Raw genomic sequence first — 19,918 nt, forward strand, 5'->3', positions numbered from 1 at the left:
GAGAGATAGAGAGAGAGAGAGAGAGAGAGAGAGAGAGAGAGAGAGAGAGGAGAGAGATGAGAGAGAGAGAGAGAGAGGAGAGGCTGCCTTGTGAAGCGATTAGCAACTTTCACTGTCACTGTATCCAGAGCACCATCTTTGCCCGATGTGAAAACAACAGCTCCACCAGCAGGGCCAGCAGCCTGTGACACGAGGAGGGAAGCCTCTGGGCACGCGAGGTTGTCCGCTCAAGACAGCGCGATTGAGTTCATTTATAAAGCCATACTAAGCAGCCCAAAGGTTGTTGAAACAAATATTTGGTTATAATGATTACACTCACAACATGAACTCGTTTTAAAACACACACACACACACACACACACACACACACACACACACACACACACACACACACACACACACACACACACACACACACACACACACACACACACACACACACACACACACGTCACCCTAAGCGTTGTGCCCACAATAAGGTGCATCTGTTTAAGAACAATTTATATTGTTATCAGCTTGTTCTGTAACCCAATCCGTAATAAAACAGGCAGTGTTAAGGGTTTGATTCTCAGGTGGAGCTACCCAAGCTAAAATGTATTAACTTAAGGCATACAGGTACCACTCTGGACACGATCGTCCATCGAAGTTTCCACTGAATTGCGCAAGCTATACACAAAACTGAAGTATTGGATATTAGAAGCCCTGGTGCTCCTGGCTGCGCTCCTCCGACCTGTCTGCGCGTACGTGACGCATGGGAGGGGGGAGACTACTTAAAGGCGGATTAATGCTGGCAAGACATTACATCCAACCTCCCTCCATACAGACGCCGCGCGCAGCCCATCAACTTGGTCTGAAGATCGAAAATAGGAGGGCTTATAGTAATCAGCCCTTCAGACTTCCATGACAAGGAAAAGTGTGGCAACGTCGTGGGAGCGCTCGGTCCACACAGCAGGACGCTCACTGGAGCTGCGCGCTCAGCACATAACCAACCAGATAGCGCGCAGAGAGACGGAGGGAAGAGAGGACGGCAGCAGCATCCTCATACGGATGCATTTTTTTTGCTAAAATCGGACGCTTTGGAGACTGAAAACAAAGAGAGTCAGAGAGACAGGAAGGGAAATAACGCGCTTTTTTGGAGGGATTTGAACAGAGTGCCGCTGTGCTCTAGTCTTCTCCGGATGCTCAGAAATGGGGGAATGGACTATACTAGAGAGGCTCCTGGAGGCTGCTGTCCAGCAGCACTCGACTATGATAGGAAGGTAAGATCAACGAAAAACAAGGACGAAGAATTGCAGCAGCCTCCAGGATCCGCTTTAGCATGGTTCCCATTCCCTCCTTTCTGTCTTGTGCCTCGAGGATCTTCTGTAGTGCCCAGTCCTTCGTGTCTGTGTTGTGGATTTTTTCTGTCGTGTCTCACAGATCTCCAATTTTTCCTGCTTCTAAACGAGACAGCTAAGCAAACCAGTTGACAGCTGTCGTTTCAGAACCTGGGATGGTTGTTGCAAACAGCCTAAACTCAAATTCACGTGTCATTTCATGTATTCATTCATCCAATTATCCATTTCATGTTTGTTGGTGTGTTTGAGAGGTGTTTGTGGTATCATGGGTGGCAGAAAGAGATTGAAAAGAGTCGGCGATGTCTCCTCTTTCCATTAACAAAGCTCATACAGGTACAGTCAAAGCAACGCCGATTGCTTTCATGTCATTTCATTTCAGCCATTACATCAGAAAAACGCGCACCTCACACACAGACACACCAACACACGCAACAATTACAAGAACACAGTAAAAAGCACACACATATGATCCCGAAGAGCGTCCGGTTTCAGCACTGGACAGCTCCCTAAATTCAAACACCCGAATTGGACTGTGAGCGCTTCAGCCAAATGAACCACATTTGTATCACTAAACACACGCATATACTTACACTTATTTTTCACATTGTTTGTTTGTTTGCTTGCTTTTTAGGATCCTACTAACAGTGGTGGTCATCTTCCGGATTCTAATCGTAGCAATAGTTGGAGAGACTGTCTATGATGATGAGCAGACCATGTTTGTTTGTAACACCTTACAACCGGGCTGCAACCAGGCATGCTACGACAAGGCATTTCCCATTTCACACATTAGATATTGGGTTTTTCAAATCATCATGGTGTGCACCCCGAGCCTTTGTTTTATCACATACTCCGTGCATCAATCGGCCAAACAGAAGGAGCGCGGCTACTCAACAGTCTATCTGACGCTAGATAAGGATCAAGATTCACTGAAGCGAGATGAGAGCAAAAAGATAAAGAACACCATTGTTAATGGAGTACTTCAGAACACAGAGAACTCCACCAAAGAAACCGAGCCGGACTGTTTAGAAGTCAAAGAGATGCCTAATTCGGCAATGAGAACTACAAAGTCCAAAATGAGGCGACAAGAGGGCATCTCCAGGTTTTACATCATCCAGGTGGTGTTCAGAAACGCGCTGGAGATAGGCTTTTTGGTGGGTCAGTATTTCTTGTATGGATTCAACGTCCCGTCGGTGTACGAATGTGATCGCTACCCCTGCATAAAAGATGTCGAGTGCTACGTCTCCAGACCCACGGAGAAGACTGTGTTCCTGGTGTTCATGTTCGCGGTCAGCGGGTTCTGTGTGATATTGAACCTGGCAGAACTCAATCATTTAGGATGGAGGAAAATCAAAACGGCCGTGCGAGGTGTGCAGGCTCGGAGGAAGTCCATTTATGAAATCCGAAATAAGGACATGCCGAGGATGAGTGTGCCTAATTTCGGCCGCACTCAGTCCAGTGACTCCGCTTATGTGTAACTCATGGAAAGAAGAGAGTGAAAACATGTCAAATAAAATGATGGACATGATGGACAGCTCCGCACGCCTAATTCGTGTCATGACTTTAAGAGTGGGCAGATTTTTTTGATTTGTTGGTCTTTTGAGGAGTTCATGGCAAACGTGGGTTACACGTTTGTTATCTTATTTATTATTGCACTGATGCAACTTTTTAGTAACGTTTATACTCTGTAAGATGCTAAAAGGAGACCATGTTAACGTGTTCACATATTTACTCTTTGTGGGCTTGTTCTGCTGTACTTGAAAAGAGTTCATGCAAAAATTGCACTAAGAGGTGAACACTTGAGGGCCTGACCTTATCCAAAATGTGCTACTGACCTGACGGTGTTTTAAAGACATTTTCTTTCCACCAGTTTTTGGCATCAACCTAATTAATTGGCAACATACACAGTGGTTAAAGGACAAATCTATTATCCAGATTTATATGCTTCGATATATAAATCCTTACTGACTATGGCTCGACCTAGTTGAAATACATCAGCGTAATTCATGTTTTTTGTTGCCTGTGTTGCACCACTGACCTTAACATATGTAACCATTTCATTGCTTTATAGCTGACTTGCAAAACAGTATCTGGTGAATTTGCTGCAAATGCTAACGTCTGTGACTTCCTTAATTTATGACACACCAAAGCGCCCACTGTGTTTTTTTCTTGCTTTTGTGTAATCAAGTGCCATACTTGTATATAAACATGATATATATGTATACATATAAATATATAAATATATAATAATCATCATGAGAGCTGATTCCCTGCTTGGATTATGCTAAATGCCGCCCAATTTTTTTATTTGCTTTAAATGTGTTTGTTGTGATTTAAATGAAGAAAAAAATAATAAGATGTACAGTTTTCTCTGTTTTCTTTTGCAAATGACTGGAAAAAGAAATGAAGTGCTAGTCTTTTTTTTATATACAAGAAGTAAATGTTTCTCCCTAATCAAAGCTGTTAAAAACTGGAAAATAGCACAAATTGACCTTTTTATCAAAGAATGGGCAAAATAAATCTGCTCTGGTGCTACAGTTTTTCTTATTGGTTTAAATGTAACCGAAATAAACCAGAAAAAAATCTCAAACCTTTTTTTTTTCTGTGGAAAATAAAAGTGGGATTCATGTACACCAGCAATGTGTGAGGTGGAGTGCTTTGTGTCTGCTACTCTGTGTTGACTGACCTATCACACAGACATACAGTTTAACCAGAGGAAGTTTGCCTTGGTGCAGTGAAGATGTTAGCCACACCCACTCTGTACAAAAAAAAAACACTGCAGGACACACCTTGTGCAGGATCTCATCACTCTGCAATGTGTTGCAATACTGATGCTGTTTCCATAACGCATCGATAGGCTCGATAACAGAGTGGTCTTTTAGTCTAAATGCATCAAATCCAACATGAGCTATACATTCACAGAGTCTTGCTATGAACTTATTAGATGACTTTCCCTGTACTCTGCAGGAATGATAACAAATCTGATCATGACTCTGAAACAGACGGAGCTGCCCTTTCTGCAGCTCTGCTCATCCCCTTTTTCTCTAATTTGAGAAAGGATGTAAGAAAGTAGCCTGGAGTGAGGGAAAGGTTGTGTGCTCCTTGTGAAGGTCAAACATGAAAACAAAAGATAGGGAGAGGGAAAAAAAGACAAGGTGCTCAATAATACGCCCACACAAGGGAGAGAGGGTGAAAACAAAACACGTAGAAAAAGTGAGATATACTGGGTAGGGCTGGTTCCTTTCTGATTATAAGGATGACTCTGCAAAGCCAGGAGAAATCGAAGAGCAGCGGCACCGGCACATCCATCTCCAACTCAGCAGGGACCCGAGATTTCTCCCTAAGTCATGAAGTTGAAAAAAAAGAAAAAACAAGAAGAAAGAAGAACCGTTTGTCAACTTCACTCTGATGCAATGCAGTGCCCGCCTGTGCGTCTCTGTTTCGCCCGTTATTCCCTCCTCTTTCCTTTAATTAGGCATTCAAATACTTCTTATATGCTCTACTCTATTAAATATTAGGGTTTAACGTACTTCACAACATCACAGAATTAGCGGAAAATATCAATTCAACAAAAAAAATGAATTATTTACTTACAGTACAACATTAACATCATACATTTTTAATGCTTTAGTCAATTTGTCCTGCAGAATTTAACCTAGTTTCAAACTCCGGCAAAATGGCATAATTACTGGAGTATGTTCCAATGCAATGTTGCATGCTGTCAGGCATTTAAATCATGTGTGTTGCAGGACTCAGCAGAGATTACACTGTTCCCGTGTGTCTGCATGTTCCCCGTCATGACACCAGGTCACAGGCTACACTGAGGCTGGAGACGGTACGTACAATGTGAATCATTTGGGGTACATTTACACATCTAATAACAATGCAAATGTACTGTATATGGAGATCGAGTCATCTCAAGGCCCTGTGCATTTATCTACCGGCCTTAATCATCCTAACAACTCACTGCAGTAGAACACATCAAGGCTGCAGGCAAGCTATTTTAAGACTACAAGGCAAACACTGCAGGAACACCTCCAGGTTCATGTGATTGCAGGTGCTTAGGGTGGAGGAAGGGTTTGTTAAAGAAGTATTTCCTCCCTTAATTAGATTCATCGATGAAGAGACACTCTAATAATGAAAAGAGGCTTTCTCCCTGGTAATATTATAGGAGTGGAAGGCCCTTAGATCATAAGCAAACCGTGGGCCCCCTCATATTAACTCTGTCCACTTTCATTCAGGATGAAATATATATATTATTAAAGATCATAAGATGCAGACATGTTTTTGTATAGGGCTGTGTGTTATGCAGGTGCCATTGTTAGAAACTAAATATGATCTTAGTCAACATTTAATTTACAATCCCACATAAATTGACACACTCACGTAACAAAGCTAAGGCAGGCCATAATATAACACCATTAATATTCAGTATTTACTGACTAGTCACACACAAAGAAGAAAGGTCTACGGTTGAGTATAATGTAAGATAATATGCTAAGGTCAGTAGGCAAGTTGTTCCAGAGAAAGAAGCAACTCGTATAGGGGTGGGTGATAAAGTTGCGTTTTCTCTTTATCACTGCAGCATGTTGAACTCACAGGAACACTTAGTATGAGTCAAAGACTGTTACAGGTCCAGCATGGGGAAAGCAGCAATATGTGCAGTACAGCAGTTCCTACTCATTTTTATTTGATATCCAAACTCAACGATTTCGTTCTAAAGGCACCTGATTTAAAAGGAATGTCATTGTTTCACACATGTAAAATGTTCTGTAGTGGATCATGACATCAACATTAAAAAAAACGCTTTTGTTGTAATCATCCTTAGAAAAATACTATTCCCAATTTCTAAAGCAGTGTTTATGTTCAAAATAAAAAAATATGATAAAAAATGTTTTCAACTTTTACTGTTAAGATTTTCTATACATTCTAAATAACACAACATTTACTGGAGCAAATATGGCATCGTACACTTAGCTACATGATCAGCGGAGTTTATCTCCAGCCTGCTGATTGGATCCAGGGAAGACTTGGGTGGTTTGTGGTTTGATAAGCAGATCGACGTGTCTTTTTTCCTGAGAAGAAGAAGAAGGTTTTATTAGTGGTTTGGAATTGCAGATCTGCCATGTATATACCAGACCAAAGTGTATTTTTTCTTGAGGGACACATCCAGACTGGTAGGTGTGTGAGTGATAGAGGAGGAGAGCTGGCTTTATTACAAATTCTGGCAGGTACCTTACATCATACTGACAACCCCGGAACAAGGTGTTAGATGAGTACAGTAATCTATTAGAAAGCTGCAGCTGATTCAGAACGCCGCTGCTCGAGTCCTCACTAACACTAAGAAAGTGGATCACATCACTCCTGTTCTGAAGTCTTTACACTGGCTTCCTGTGTGTCAAAGAATAGATTTCGAAATACTGCTGCTGGTTTATAAAGCTTTGAATGGTTTAGGCCCAAAATACATTTCTGACCTCCTGCTAAATTATTAACCATCCAGATCTCTCAGGTCTTCAGGGACTGGTCAGCTTTCTGTCCCCAGAGTCAGAACTAAACATGGTAAAGCAGCGTTCAGTTATTATGCTCCAAATATCTGGAACAAACTCCCAGAAACCTGCAGGTCCACTGCAACTCTGACTACTTTTAAATCCAGGCTGAAAACTTTTCTTTTTGTCGCTGCTTTTAATTGAACTATTCATATCTTAGACTGCACTGTAACCTTTGTCCATGTATTTTTCTTTTAATGTTTATTTTATTAGCTTTTCTTTTTAATGACTGATTTTAAATGCCATTTTCTTAATGTCTTTCATTTTTTGTAAAGCACTTTGAATTGCCTTGTGTTGAAAAGTGCTATATAAATAAACTTGCCTTACAGTGGAAGAGATTCCAAAATACAACCAAATCAATCAGAACAGGGCTCGAAGAGTTTAAACTTCTCATATTCTGTGATGTCTGTGAAAACTGTTCAACTAGCCCTGGGTGGGTACATTGCATTAAATCAAACCACAACATAGGCTTCGACTGATCTCGGATCCTTTGCACACCCAACTCTCTCGCTCTCCCCCATTTCTACACAGTAAAATATAGGCCACACAGAACAGCCTAACTTAATGTTACAGTATGAATTTTATTCCGCAGAAAAGAAATACCCACACACAGAACTGTTTTTCTGGCAGCAGCCCCTTCTCTTTGTGGCCCGCCTTGAGTAATTGTGACAGATTAAACTTTCACCTGCGAGTTAATCCTGCAATCCCTCTGCCCCAAAACAAGCATGTCCTCCCAATTTCTCCTCTTTCACCAGTCTGAAAAGAGAAGGCTGGCTCCAGGGGAGCGCTGCTTTAATTCTGCTTTTTGCGCAGCTTACTGCATGAGAGGGGGAGCGCAAACAGAGGAAAAACACTGAATGTGGGTCTTTTTGATCCACTCATCCAGAAGCAATGAAATTAGCCTGGTTACTGCTGCACATATGCACGGCATAGCATGGCATAGGCAGATATGGCAGACATTGAAACAAAACACACTTGATGTTTGCATTCATGTGGGGGAGGAAACCGTAACGTATTCGCCCGGCGCGGCCAAGTTTATAACTTTCTGTCTGCCAGGGGAGCAAAAGCATTCGCTCTGTTCTGGCTGTAAAGTCGTTTTCTATGTCTCCAGCCACAACAGGCTCTCTCCCTCCTCACCACTGCTGCTCTAAAGCACAACACCAAACTTACGTTTTGTGCTTGGGGTGTTTTGTTTTTAAACTTCTCCACTTTAATGAAATCTTCACAGTACAAGGACAAAAGGACAGAGATCATTCGACAGAGTCTGTTCGGAGGGATTTGGGTGGCTGGTCTGGTGGTGGTTGGGCTGTATTGGCTCAGAGAGAAGGATTTGGTGGGAAATAAGCACTGGCACAAACAAAATATACCTGACAGACTTGACAGCAGATTAATTTCTCATCCATTTTTTAATGTGACCCCAGGATTAAGAACGTTAGGGGATTATACACAGATTTGTCTACCAGAGGTTCGCAGTGGGACAGCGCGGCACCTGGGTGAGGACACAATGTACCAAAACCCCAAATATTCATCCTATGTTCAGCTAGTAGGTTGGGTTAGGTTAAGAGTTAGTTAGGGGGAAGATAGAACTTTCAGAAAGAGACCAGATGTTCCTGTATGTACATTACATGTTAGACGCTTTTATCCAAAGCGATTTACATACTCAATACTGTGGACAATCCCCACAGGCGCAATTTGGGGTGAAGTGTCTCGCCCAGGGACACAACGACATGCTGACTGCAGTGGGGTTTGAACCTGTGCCCACCTGATCCTCCACACCTCCTATTTATTTTACTATTTCATTTGTGCACTCGAAGCATTTCTTCTGTTATGCGGCTCTAGCATTTGGAAGCAACAACCTCCTGAATAACTTTTTGCCATAGTGCACAAACTTTCTGTGGTAAAGCAGTTTGTCATTAATGCAAAGCAGACAGGGCCACGCTGCAGCAAAAACAAACCCTAAACAATTTCCTGCTTGTGACATTTTGCATTTCCTTCCAGAGGTGACAGTTCATTTTGACACTGGCTGCTTGTTCTACATTTCTATGCCCACTCGCCTCCTCTGCATTCACTAATAGCTTGTACGACACACAGCCCATCGACCCTGATAAATGTTTAGGTTCTGCACCATTACACAGCCAATAAAAATCAGTGGCTGGCAAGTCTTAATCAGACACGGAGCGTTCGCCGGCCAATTGGACTTGTACCGATATAGGAGGTAGAGAAAGACATCGTGCTTAGAAAGATGGAAGAGACACGGAGGCAGAAGTATAGAGATATTAATTTACAGCCAACTGAAATGCAATCACACACAGGGAAGAATTTCACTCACTACTGTGTGAGGCATACAGCGAAGGAAGGCAATACTCATCTTGTAAGATTTGTGGCTGCAGAATAAAAGGACCTCCTTTGAACTTATCCTTGCAGCCAGATGAGTGAGGACGCCGCTAATGAAATGCAGACAAAGAGAAAGACAAACAAAGAAATATTGCTACTTTGATGGTGAATCCCAGGGGAAGTGTAATATTACACAATGAGTGTTGGACTCACTGACTCTACCACACTGTGGTTTACCTTTGGACTCTGTATGAACCAGCCAATGCGCTGTCTGCATTATCTCTGCGAGTATCTCTATTCCTTCCTCTTTTCCTCACCCTACCGCTTAATAATCTACCTCTTCCTTTCTCCATCTCTTACTTTATTACAATCCAATCTAATCTTTTTTTTTCTCTGCTTAGTGCCGTTCTCTCTCTTCCTACCTCTCCCACTCTCTTACCCATCCCCCCACTCCCATTCTATCCTGATGTGTAGCCCCTTCGTCGATGAATCACGTGGTTGCGGTTTTACTGAGCCTTAAAGAAAGGTATGAGATCACACTCTACATCGCAGCTCTGTCTCTTATTCCTGCAGCACTGCTTTAGAAACACCAGGGTTTCAAACCAAAGCTTACAAATAGATTGGGTGGGGGATTGAAGGCCAATCTAGATACAAATGTACTGTTATGCCCACTCTAGATTCTCTATTATTACTGGGGAGTATGCTACTGTAACTAAATCAATACGTTTTTGTTTATACTGTGTTATGCAAGATGATTTAATCTTGTCGTTATACAGACATTTTTTTGAAGGCCTTATTGCCTTTCCATCTGCCTGTGCATATGAGCTGTTGAGAAAAATGGTATATTCATCAAAAGTCAGAATTAGCAGCATCCTTTTTCTGTCTGTTCGCCAAAAAACTTTGAATTCAAATCTCTGATCTTGGTGTATCCTGCCAATATGATGCAGATGGTAGCACTAACCCCAAATTGACTGTTGGCTATGGACCAACAGCTTCTACCAATAGTGGGTCAGAAGGCAGCAGTCGCCCAAAATGGCCCAGGAAACACACTCTACCCTCATGGCCCTCACGTCTCCTAGCACACATGCTGAGCTGCTCCCTACTGAGTGTTTCAAATGACAAAAAAGAGCTGCTAAAAGATTTATGTAAAAACGTATGCTGGGGTTGTTGTTGCTAAGGCGTTAATTAGACTGAGAAATCTCGTCTTAGACCCTCCTTCCAAGCCGTCCAGTTACACACAGAAGAAGATAACACACACTCACACACCTCCCCCCACACACCATAAAACCAGCTATGGCTGCCAGAAGATGTCTTAGCTGTAAGCCACTTGAAATGTGTGCATAAAATTCCGGTTGATCAGCAAAGATCATTCATAATCTGAGCGTCATTCATTTCTCTGTCGAAGCTGGTGTAAATGTGTTGGATGAGATCAGTGGCCGGGCTTTGGCGTGTGATTGTGTTAATGATTCTCTGCTTTCTCATGCCAACTTGTCTTAACAGCCAAAGGTAACACCGCCATGATTTCATACTGTAATTAACACGCTGTATTTGGAAGCTGCAAATACAAAATATCGTAGATGCAATTATAACCAAAAAGAAGGCATACATTTTATACAGTAAGTACAATTCATGTCATTTCTAAGCTGCTAATATCTGGTTAAGGTAGGGTTCATTTTGACTTACTGCCGGGTCATTCTTCATTATACAATGGAATTTATTTCATGATTATTTTGTATGTGGAATATAAAGCACAATACTTCCCTGAAGTCCAGGTTTAAAGTAGCATACCATTTCAATAGTCAAGTCAAAGTATGAGTCTCGCTAAATTGTACAGTACTTGAGAAAGGAAGGTACTTGAGGATGTATACTTAGTTACATTCCATCACTGGAGAAGCAAGTCAAAAATCATTGCAGGGGTGTCAGGACCAATGAGGGCCGGAGGAAGAGCGTCAGGTTGCTGATGCAGAGGAATCCTTAAAGAAATGGCTTAATGTTATTCTGGGATCAATACACCAGCAGCAAACAGATGGGCTCTACCTGCTGAAGGTCCATTTCTCCTGACTTCAGCTGATTTATGTTCTCATACTGCAAAAAGCGTCTGTTTTCACAAGTCATTTAGTCTTAAACCCATATTTTCTGCCAGTAAGAGGAGATATTTTCACTACAGCTTTAGTCGTTATCATCAGCCGTCTGTTACAAAGAATCTTTAAGACAAGTTAACAATTTGTTGTTTCGCACTGGTTAATGTTTCCCTATTTTCCTATCAGAAAAATACATCTAAAAAAAGCTAACTATGGATCAGAATTGTTAACCTTTATAGGTCTTGCATTGCCTCTGCACAAACCGAAGTTAAAAGGCTGCTCCTGCCGCCAGCCAACAGGAGTATAATGGCACACACCCAGCGGTGTGATGGTGGACTTGATAACAACAGAACACTGTTTCATGTGCTGGGGCAGCCTAATCTGTTGTGGCAATTACTCATTATTGATAAAATCATCCATCACTGTGTAGGTTAGCAGAGTGGGTTTATATGAGACTGTAACTGTATAATATTTTCGCTTTGACATGTAGGGTGCTCTTCTTTTTTTTTAGATATGCTCTTCATATTATTGAATCTCTGCAACCCAAATTCATTATTACATGTTTTAACCAGTACTGTAATTGAACATTTGACAATAACAAACCTTTTGTAGGTCACAACCATTTTTTTCAGGATCTAGTTTACTGTATCCTGCAGTGATCAGTGTCTTCTGAGAGGAGTTTGGGTCATGTATCAATTAAGTAGAGAAATGTTACTATATACATGTATTCTCTATACATTCTCTATCTCTATACACACATGAAGATAGAAGAATCATGTTTCTTCAATCTGAATTCAATGTGATTCCATCATAAATGACAATCCATTAAGCATTACAATGTGATTACATGAACTAATGCAGACTTCATTTAGCATTTATCAGTATTGATGTTCATTCTGTATCATGTCTTTTGACATGCATTAGGTCATGATGATGAATGTTTTAGCATTTGCATATACTGTTGTTACCAACGGATTTGTCTAGTACTGAATTACATTTGGCAGTACACTATTCTTAAAGAGCCTAACATATTTCAGTTCTTATCTATTAGCTATTATGTTCTGGTATTTATTATTAGCCATCTCTTATCCAACATTTTACAAGACTGAAACATGTATTCCCAGTTGTTTTGAGGTGTTTCCACTGGCATGTAAAGGCTGAGGCTCAGGCTGGGCTGGGCTGGGCTGGGCTGGGCTGGTCTGGGACCCCCCCCCATGGCCTTAGGAGCACAACTGGAGACAAGCTGGTCTCCCTCCAAACAGACACATGACCTGAGCGAGCAGCTGTCCCCCACAGTCCCCCCCCCCCAGCACCACACTCTGCAGAATGGGAATGTCCTCTGTGCAGAAGCTCTGCTCATGTTAAAGCCATGATTTTCAACTAAGCAGTGAACTCTCTCTCCCCCCCACACACACACACACACACACACACACACACACACACACACACACACACACACACACACACACACACACACACACACACACACACACACACACACACACACCACACACACACACACACACACACACACACACACACACACACACACACACACACACACACACACACACACACACACACACACACCATTAAAAACAGCCACCATGGACAGAACACTGTGTTCTCCCATGGTTGACATACAGGACTATAGAATAGCTTTATGAGTATTAAGTAAAATTTGTAGCTTGCCAAGTCATTACTGCGGGCGTTTTAAATATCCCGAAGGCATGTGAATGAACCATCCATATTAAATAATATTTTGTAAGGTCATTTGTTCTGCTTGGGTGAAAATGTGCAGTGAAAACCCTCCCATTTGTTCCTAATGAGGACATGCACATTTGAAAACAGGTAACCAAGATAGAGCTTATTTTCAGCAGATTTTTGTAGCAACAAAAAAAAGACTACAATCTCCATGTCCATTGTAATGACAGACATGTTGACCAGTACAACAGAGCTGCTTATTATGTTTTTTTATAAATGGTTGGACAACAATGGAGGTGTTTGGCACAGGGGAATGGGCAGCATCTGGCTTTGGCAACAGCAAATAAATCATCACATAATTTTGGTCTTTACATGGGATTTAATGACACTAATACAACATTAAATTCAGGGTCAGGTTATTTATTTGTACCATTTGATTTCCGGTTAAAAGATATCCATCATGACACACATTTCAAACAGCACGGCCAATAGAGGAATTGTTAAAAAAAGACCCCGGCTCAAGCACATTAAAAACCACTAGAACAAACAGCATCATATTTTTCCACTGATGTTAGAGGATCCTCAGTTTAGAAATATGTTAACACTCCAGACCTGCGTGTCAATAGCATGTTAATGTAGGACCTTATTGCTAAGAGCAGGGAGGGCCTTTAACGCTTCTAAAAAAAATTGGACATTTTTCAAATCCGATGTAGTGGTACAACTGAGACCCTGCTGAAGCTGCCTCAGATCACTAATTCCAGCCCTGCAGCTGCAGTTACGATACATTTATTATCCCTGCAAGATCATTTGTTCTTTAGACAGTTTTACAGAGAATAAAAATCATACTCAAGTAAACAATAAAAGACATCTCCCTTTTTCACACATGCATATACACAGACACTCCTAAGGTGACCTATTGCACGACCCTCATGTTGTCATTTATTGTGTTCACTTTATTCCTCTTTGCCTTTGTGCTCTTGCTTTTCCCTCACTGAGAAAATACTCTCTTATCCACAAGGATAACCACACTATATTTGAGAAAGCCTGTGCTCCATGATTGCCTGCAAACACATACTGAGTGCAGCCTGTAGGCCTCCCCCTAAAACAGTCCATAGATACTGTATATCGAGAACACACAATCACTGCCTGCCACTCCCACTGAACCCCTCCACACAGCTGATTCATGCGACCATCAAAACTTCAGCTGCCATCCCGCCTTGTGGCCGCTGTAATCCCACAAAGGGAAAATTGACGCTCTCTGCATTTGAGAGACAGGAGCTATCAATTGTGCTCGCTTATGTACGGTATGTCGTCTCAGCTAAAGGCATGGTGGGTGTGTGTGTGCTTGTGGAGTGTAAGGGGGTCGGAATTGGTTATCCATCAAAGCTGTCTCTCCCCTCTCTCTCTTTCTCTCTCTCTGTTTGATTGCCTGGGCATGAGGGAAGGTTTTAATTATGTTTTATTTTATTCAAACGATTAATCCTGAAGCACAGTGCACCAGGGTTCTCCCCCGGGAGACGTCACACATCTGGCAAAGACTGTGCTATTATCATCGCTCTCTCTGGGTTACCGGAGCCCAATTTGTCGTCTTTTTCTATCCAGAGGTGTACTGATCACAAAGAGGATTTATTGTAATTAAGGCTAACACTACTTTTCCTTAAAATCAGCTTTTCAGGTTTGTTTCCTTCTAACCTTTCCTTTTTTAACTTACACATTAAGGCAGCATCTTACGATAATTTCCTCTATCATTAGTTATTACTATAATTATTGATTGATTTATTTTTAGATTTTTTAGATTATTTTGTATGATGTTTCTGAAAATTGTGCATGAAATGTCAAGTAACCTAAAGTAATATGTCCTGTTTTGTCAAACCAACAGCCCATAATGATATTTATTAGACTAAAGACTAAAGCAACAGATCCTCCTTTTTGAGGAGTTAATGTTTGACACTTCTCTTTTGATAAATTACCCCGACGACATATCAATTATTAAAATTGTTTTAAATTAAATGACATATTCACTGACTTGTCATTTCAGCACTAAACACATTATAAGTTAATTTATGCAAACGTATGTAAATGGATGCATGCATGCCTTAAAGGCTATAGATCTAAAGCCCCCTCCATATGTTTAATGTCTTCAAAATAATTATATCATAATGTAGGCAATACATTAATGAGTCTGAGGTTGTTCAAATTGTAGTTTCACTTTACACTCTACAGTCATTTCTCACATCTACAACTCTTTAGCCTTTGTACTTCTTCACTGGAGCGGAAGCACAGGAAAAGACATCATGCACTTCCATGAAAACACACACACACAAACACAAACACAACACACACAAGCTTTATGAAAATGCTCAGTCAATCCCGGCTCGGCCTCTCACATGACTGAAATAGAGTGTGAAATTTGTACTCAAACATTCATGAGCGCAGACCTGCATTACATCACCTCTGTACCTTATCATGGGAGCGCTGGATCAGAACAAGGCCAGAGCTATGGAAACGTGAGAGACAATACATGGGGGGAAATTACACTTCAATAGGGGAGAAAGACATATGGTGAAATAGAGGAAATTGGAATAAAGCAGTAGAAGAGGATGAGGCCACACGTGTGTTTGTCTCAGACTGCTGTCTCTTCCACAAAGCCAGACATGACTTCACCACAGCTTCCTTGTTTGCAGATATAGTATGACCTCATGAGCCTGTGCCATCCAGCATTAGCTCGATGAAGCCACATACTTGTATACGAGTTGCTCCTCTCGTCTGTGGGAACCTGCAGCAGTCATACAAGCTGTTTCTAACCTTTGATAAATCATGCAGTGTTTACTACTACACAGGCCGCAGAAGAGCAAGCCAAATCTCCCAAAACGTTTGAGTTGATCCTGAACTGCATAATTCATCCGAGCTGAAGTGCAACAGTGCTCCAGCACGAAGATGTCTAGCTGCAGAAACCTATCTTTACACTTTCAGAGCAGAGCCTTGAATCCGTTTACAGTGTTGAGGTTTATATGGCGGGTTTTAGATTTTTTTTAATGTATTCATCCTGGTGGGTCATACCCCATACCTTTGAGGTGCAAATCTTATTTCAAGTCTTCTTAGTCCTTCAACAACAAATTTAAAGGATATTTTCAGTAAGTTTATATATATTTTCATTGTTTTGGTTAAAATAACATTGTACTAATCAAACCAATTGGAGCATGGCAACAATGCAATGGTTAACCGGTGAAAGAAGCAGTCAGAAGATCAGAGAGGTTGTTAATAAGCAAAACACATTTGGGGGTTAAAATCTTTACAGGATATTCATATAAAATCATTGGACTGCTGGTGTTTCTTACGGTATCCTTATTACTGATGTTGTTAACAAATCTCAACAATTAACTCAGTGAAACAATAAACTTTGAAAATTAAATCATGAATTTGTGATTACCAGACTCAAGGCAAGGCAAGTTTATTTCTAAAGCACTTTTCAACACAAGGCAATTCAAAGTGCTTTACAAAAATGAAAGACATTAAGAGCATAAAACACATTCGAAACATTAAAAAGCAAAGATAATAAAACTTGAATAACACAGGTACATACAGAAAAGTTACAGTGATAAGTAAGATGTGAATAGTTCAATTAAAAGTAGCGGCAAAAATAAAAGTCTTCAGCCTGGATTTTAAAGTAATAAGAGTTGCAGCGGACCAGCAGGTTTCTGGTAGTTTGTTCCAGATATTTGACAATACCCCTAACCAAATTCTCACATTCCTCTCTACCCCGAGTCTTCCCGTGAAATTATAGTTCAGGGTCTAGTTTAGACCCAGACTAATAATCCAGACAGTGTTTTTTTTCAGTGTTTATTTACTTTATCAACATCCATGTGTAGGATTCCTATACCCTTTAATATAAGTACATATTTATGTGTGTGTATACACATTCTATATGGGCTATATACTGCATGTCTCCGATCAACTCAAAAGTTATGTTTGCCCCTTCATAGTGACACAGTTTGCGTGACCTTGTTACTTTGTTGTCCCCGTTCTGGCCCTCTCCCCTCATTCTTCTCTGGATGCCAGCTGAGCAAACACTAACTGTCATTCATTTTTCCGGTCAAAATGCTGAGAGCGTTCCCTCGGGACAGAGGTCTCCTATCAGCCAAACATTTTCCACTCTCCCCTGCCCAATGTCCGTATGTACATGTTCCACTTTAGCCTCTCAAGTGACATGAAACAATGGAGGGGAGAGTGAGTTTGTGATGAAAAGTTGAAGTGGTTTGGTGGTTCTGACGGACACCTCTGACGCAGTATGTGTCCATCTCCAGAGAGAGGAAGGACTTCATGATGAGAACTGTATAATAAACAAATCAAACACACACTCACAAACTTTATCTTAAAAATGATGATTCATGGATGTCTTCAGTCTTGGACTCAAGACAGCCTCACCTGAGTCACTCCCCGGATAACCTGAGAGTCTGCACCTCTGCACTCAGACAACGACACACTTTCTATTCATTTCGTCTCCATTTTACATTGTAGCCTACAGGAAAGTCATTTAGAAAAATGTAGTCTATTGTACATCATTTCCTGAGCACAAGGGCAGCAACTATTGGTTGAATTTGAATATTCAGTACAAGAAAGGGCAGCTTGACTGCAGCAGCCCTGATAAGGTGGAGTTAATGTGTCTGTGTCTTGGGGACCTGGAGACAGTAACACACAACAACCAATTAACTCAACAAATGTTGTTCTAGTGAGGAGGAAGAGGAGATTGCGCCAAACAAAATAAATAAATATAACAAAACCAGGCCTATCTCTAAATATATCCTCCGAAACCAAAAGTCAAACAAAAACCCTCACTATCTGAACTACTAAGAATGGGACAAGGCAAAACACAGTGGTGGCAACAATCCACTAACCTAGTGTGTCTAACAGAATGTTACCTACCTGATGAGGGTACCCCAACTGACCTAACTCCTCCACCTCCCACCACACACACATTCAACAATGCTCTGAAAACAAGATCCACAGTCGAATCAGCAACTACCAAACAATCAAACAGAGGCTCTTCTTCAGTCAGCAGCAGGCCCAGGCTGAGAGGGAGAAGGCTTCCTGTGTGCCTCCTTTATGACCGGCCCTGGCTGAGGATGAGGGGGATCCAATCAGCCATCAGTCTCAGGTGCCCAGGCAGGTACTGATCAGCTGCTGTTTAGCTGCAGTGAAAAACAGGGAGAAGAGAAAAGAACAGGAGGGAAAGAAAAACAAAACAAGTGCAACCTGCCTGGCACGTAACAGTCTGGCTGAGGTAATTTTGATTTCTTTTGTGGATTATCTGGTATAAAGATTACTGTTCTACTTCAACTGCCATATTCTGCTGTGTTTCTCCAAGACTTCTACATTTCCAAGCTGCTCTAAATAACCTGCAGGTCTAGTGTTCAATTTGATATCCTGTTCATATCACATAGGCGATGGCATAAAACACAAAGTCTGCTTAAAATATCAACATCACTTTTGTTTCTGTCAGAAAGGCTTAGTATGTTTGGGCCACACATATCTGTGCGAACACAGCATAGACACATATGCAGCTCCTTAACTCATTCCAAAGGCTTTTAACACCTTCTGCATCATTCAGCGGCCAACACGTCTGAGTGAGAGCGAGCAACACATGTCACCCTCTCCAAACTTAAGCAGCTCAGGATGTGTGAGGAAGCTACTCTGCCACACAGTGACCAGTCTGGCAGTTTACACGAGAGAAACAAGAGCTGCTGGCCTGATTTCTCACACTCCATTAGCTGACTCAGGATGAATAGTCTGAGATCTTATTTGCTCTATTTTTCCACCAAGGAGCTGTAGGAGCACAAACATGCATCTAGCCTGACAGCTGTCTTGTAAAACATGATGCCTGTCAGCCACCAGGATCAGCTTTGTGAGTGGGATAGACCAACCAATACAGTGCTGTGAAAGCACCACACACTGCGTCCTTTGTTAGTTCCCTCTCTATCAACAATCTGAGAGTGTCTCCTCTTCCTCATGTCTCTTTGATCACGTGTTATCTCATCAGTGCCAGAGCTCAGCTGTGGCCAACGTGCCACATCCTCATCACTCGTCCACAGCTTTGGTTCTGAGAGATGCCAGAGGTTATTCACATACAGACATACTCCACTACACAAACGTGCAAGGATTCATAATACATGGCTGGCTGAGGCTCTGAGTTACAGTGGTCATGTACTAATCAGTTGGTGGTTTCATTCCCAGCCTCTGCAGTTCTTGGGCAAGATATAACCTCACATTGCTACCGATGGCATGGCCAACGGTGTGTGAATGTGTATAAATGTTAGTTTATGGCAGCATGTATGAGTGGTTGTTAATGGGTAAATGCTGACTTAAATATAAAAGCGCTTCGAGGGGTTGTAAAGACCAGAAATATGCTATATATGTAGTCCATTAACCATTTACACACATGTTGTTATGTGCACTCAGGGCCGGGGTGACATAAAATAAGCTTGACCATGCCTGTGGTATGCACTGAATACATTATTTACACTACGATCTACATTCAAGATTTAGTTGATAATACACCTTCCTTGTATGTAACCATTCATTTAGCTGAAATGCTTTTTAGTGGCTTTCAGGACTAAATCTCCTGCAAAAGTAGGCATGCTTAATTCAGCAATTACAATAAATGTGATGACACTTTGCATGGATTAGGTGCCCTCACAGGTAAGTAAAAAGAAAAAACCAGAATGACTAATGTCAGAGTTTTTATAAATGGCACCGTTAAATTATATTGATAAAACTAAACTGCTCCTCGATAATGACATTTTGTGTGATTGAGTGGTTTCCAATTTAGCTGCACTATTTAATCGGCAGTCACTTTGTCCCTGATGCAAGTTGCTATGGTTTCCATTTTGTAAAGCGTTCTTTTCACTTAACCTTTGTTTCA

The 19,918-nt window shown here is 41.4% G+C and overlaps 1 protein-coding gene across 1 annotated transcript; it reads left to right on the plus strand.

The window, feature by feature from the left end:
• The first annotated feature begins 818 nt into the window (after window positions 1-818).
• Window positions 819-3,974, plus strand: LOC117562736 (gap junction delta-2 protein). The gene is made up of 2 exons (XM_034241025.1): window positions 819-1,259; window positions 1,969-3,974. The coding sequence occupies exons 1-2, from the start codon at window positions 1,189-1,191 to the stop codon at window positions 2,810-2,812; spliced, it is 915 nt and encodes a 304-aa protein (XP_034096916.1). The 5' UTR covers window positions 819-1,188; the 3' UTR covers window positions 2,813-3,974.
• The last annotated feature ends 15,944 nt before the right edge of the window (window positions 3,975-19,918 follow it).

This window comes from Gymnodraco acuticeps, unplaced genomic scaffold (genome assembly GCF_902827175.1).
Source record: "Gymnodraco acuticeps unplaced genomic scaffold, fGymAcu1.1, whole genome shotgun sequence".
In the NCBI taxonomy this organism is placed as follows: Eukaryota; Metazoa; Chordata; class Actinopteri; order Perciformes; family Bathydraconidae; genus Gymnodraco; species Gymnodraco acuticeps.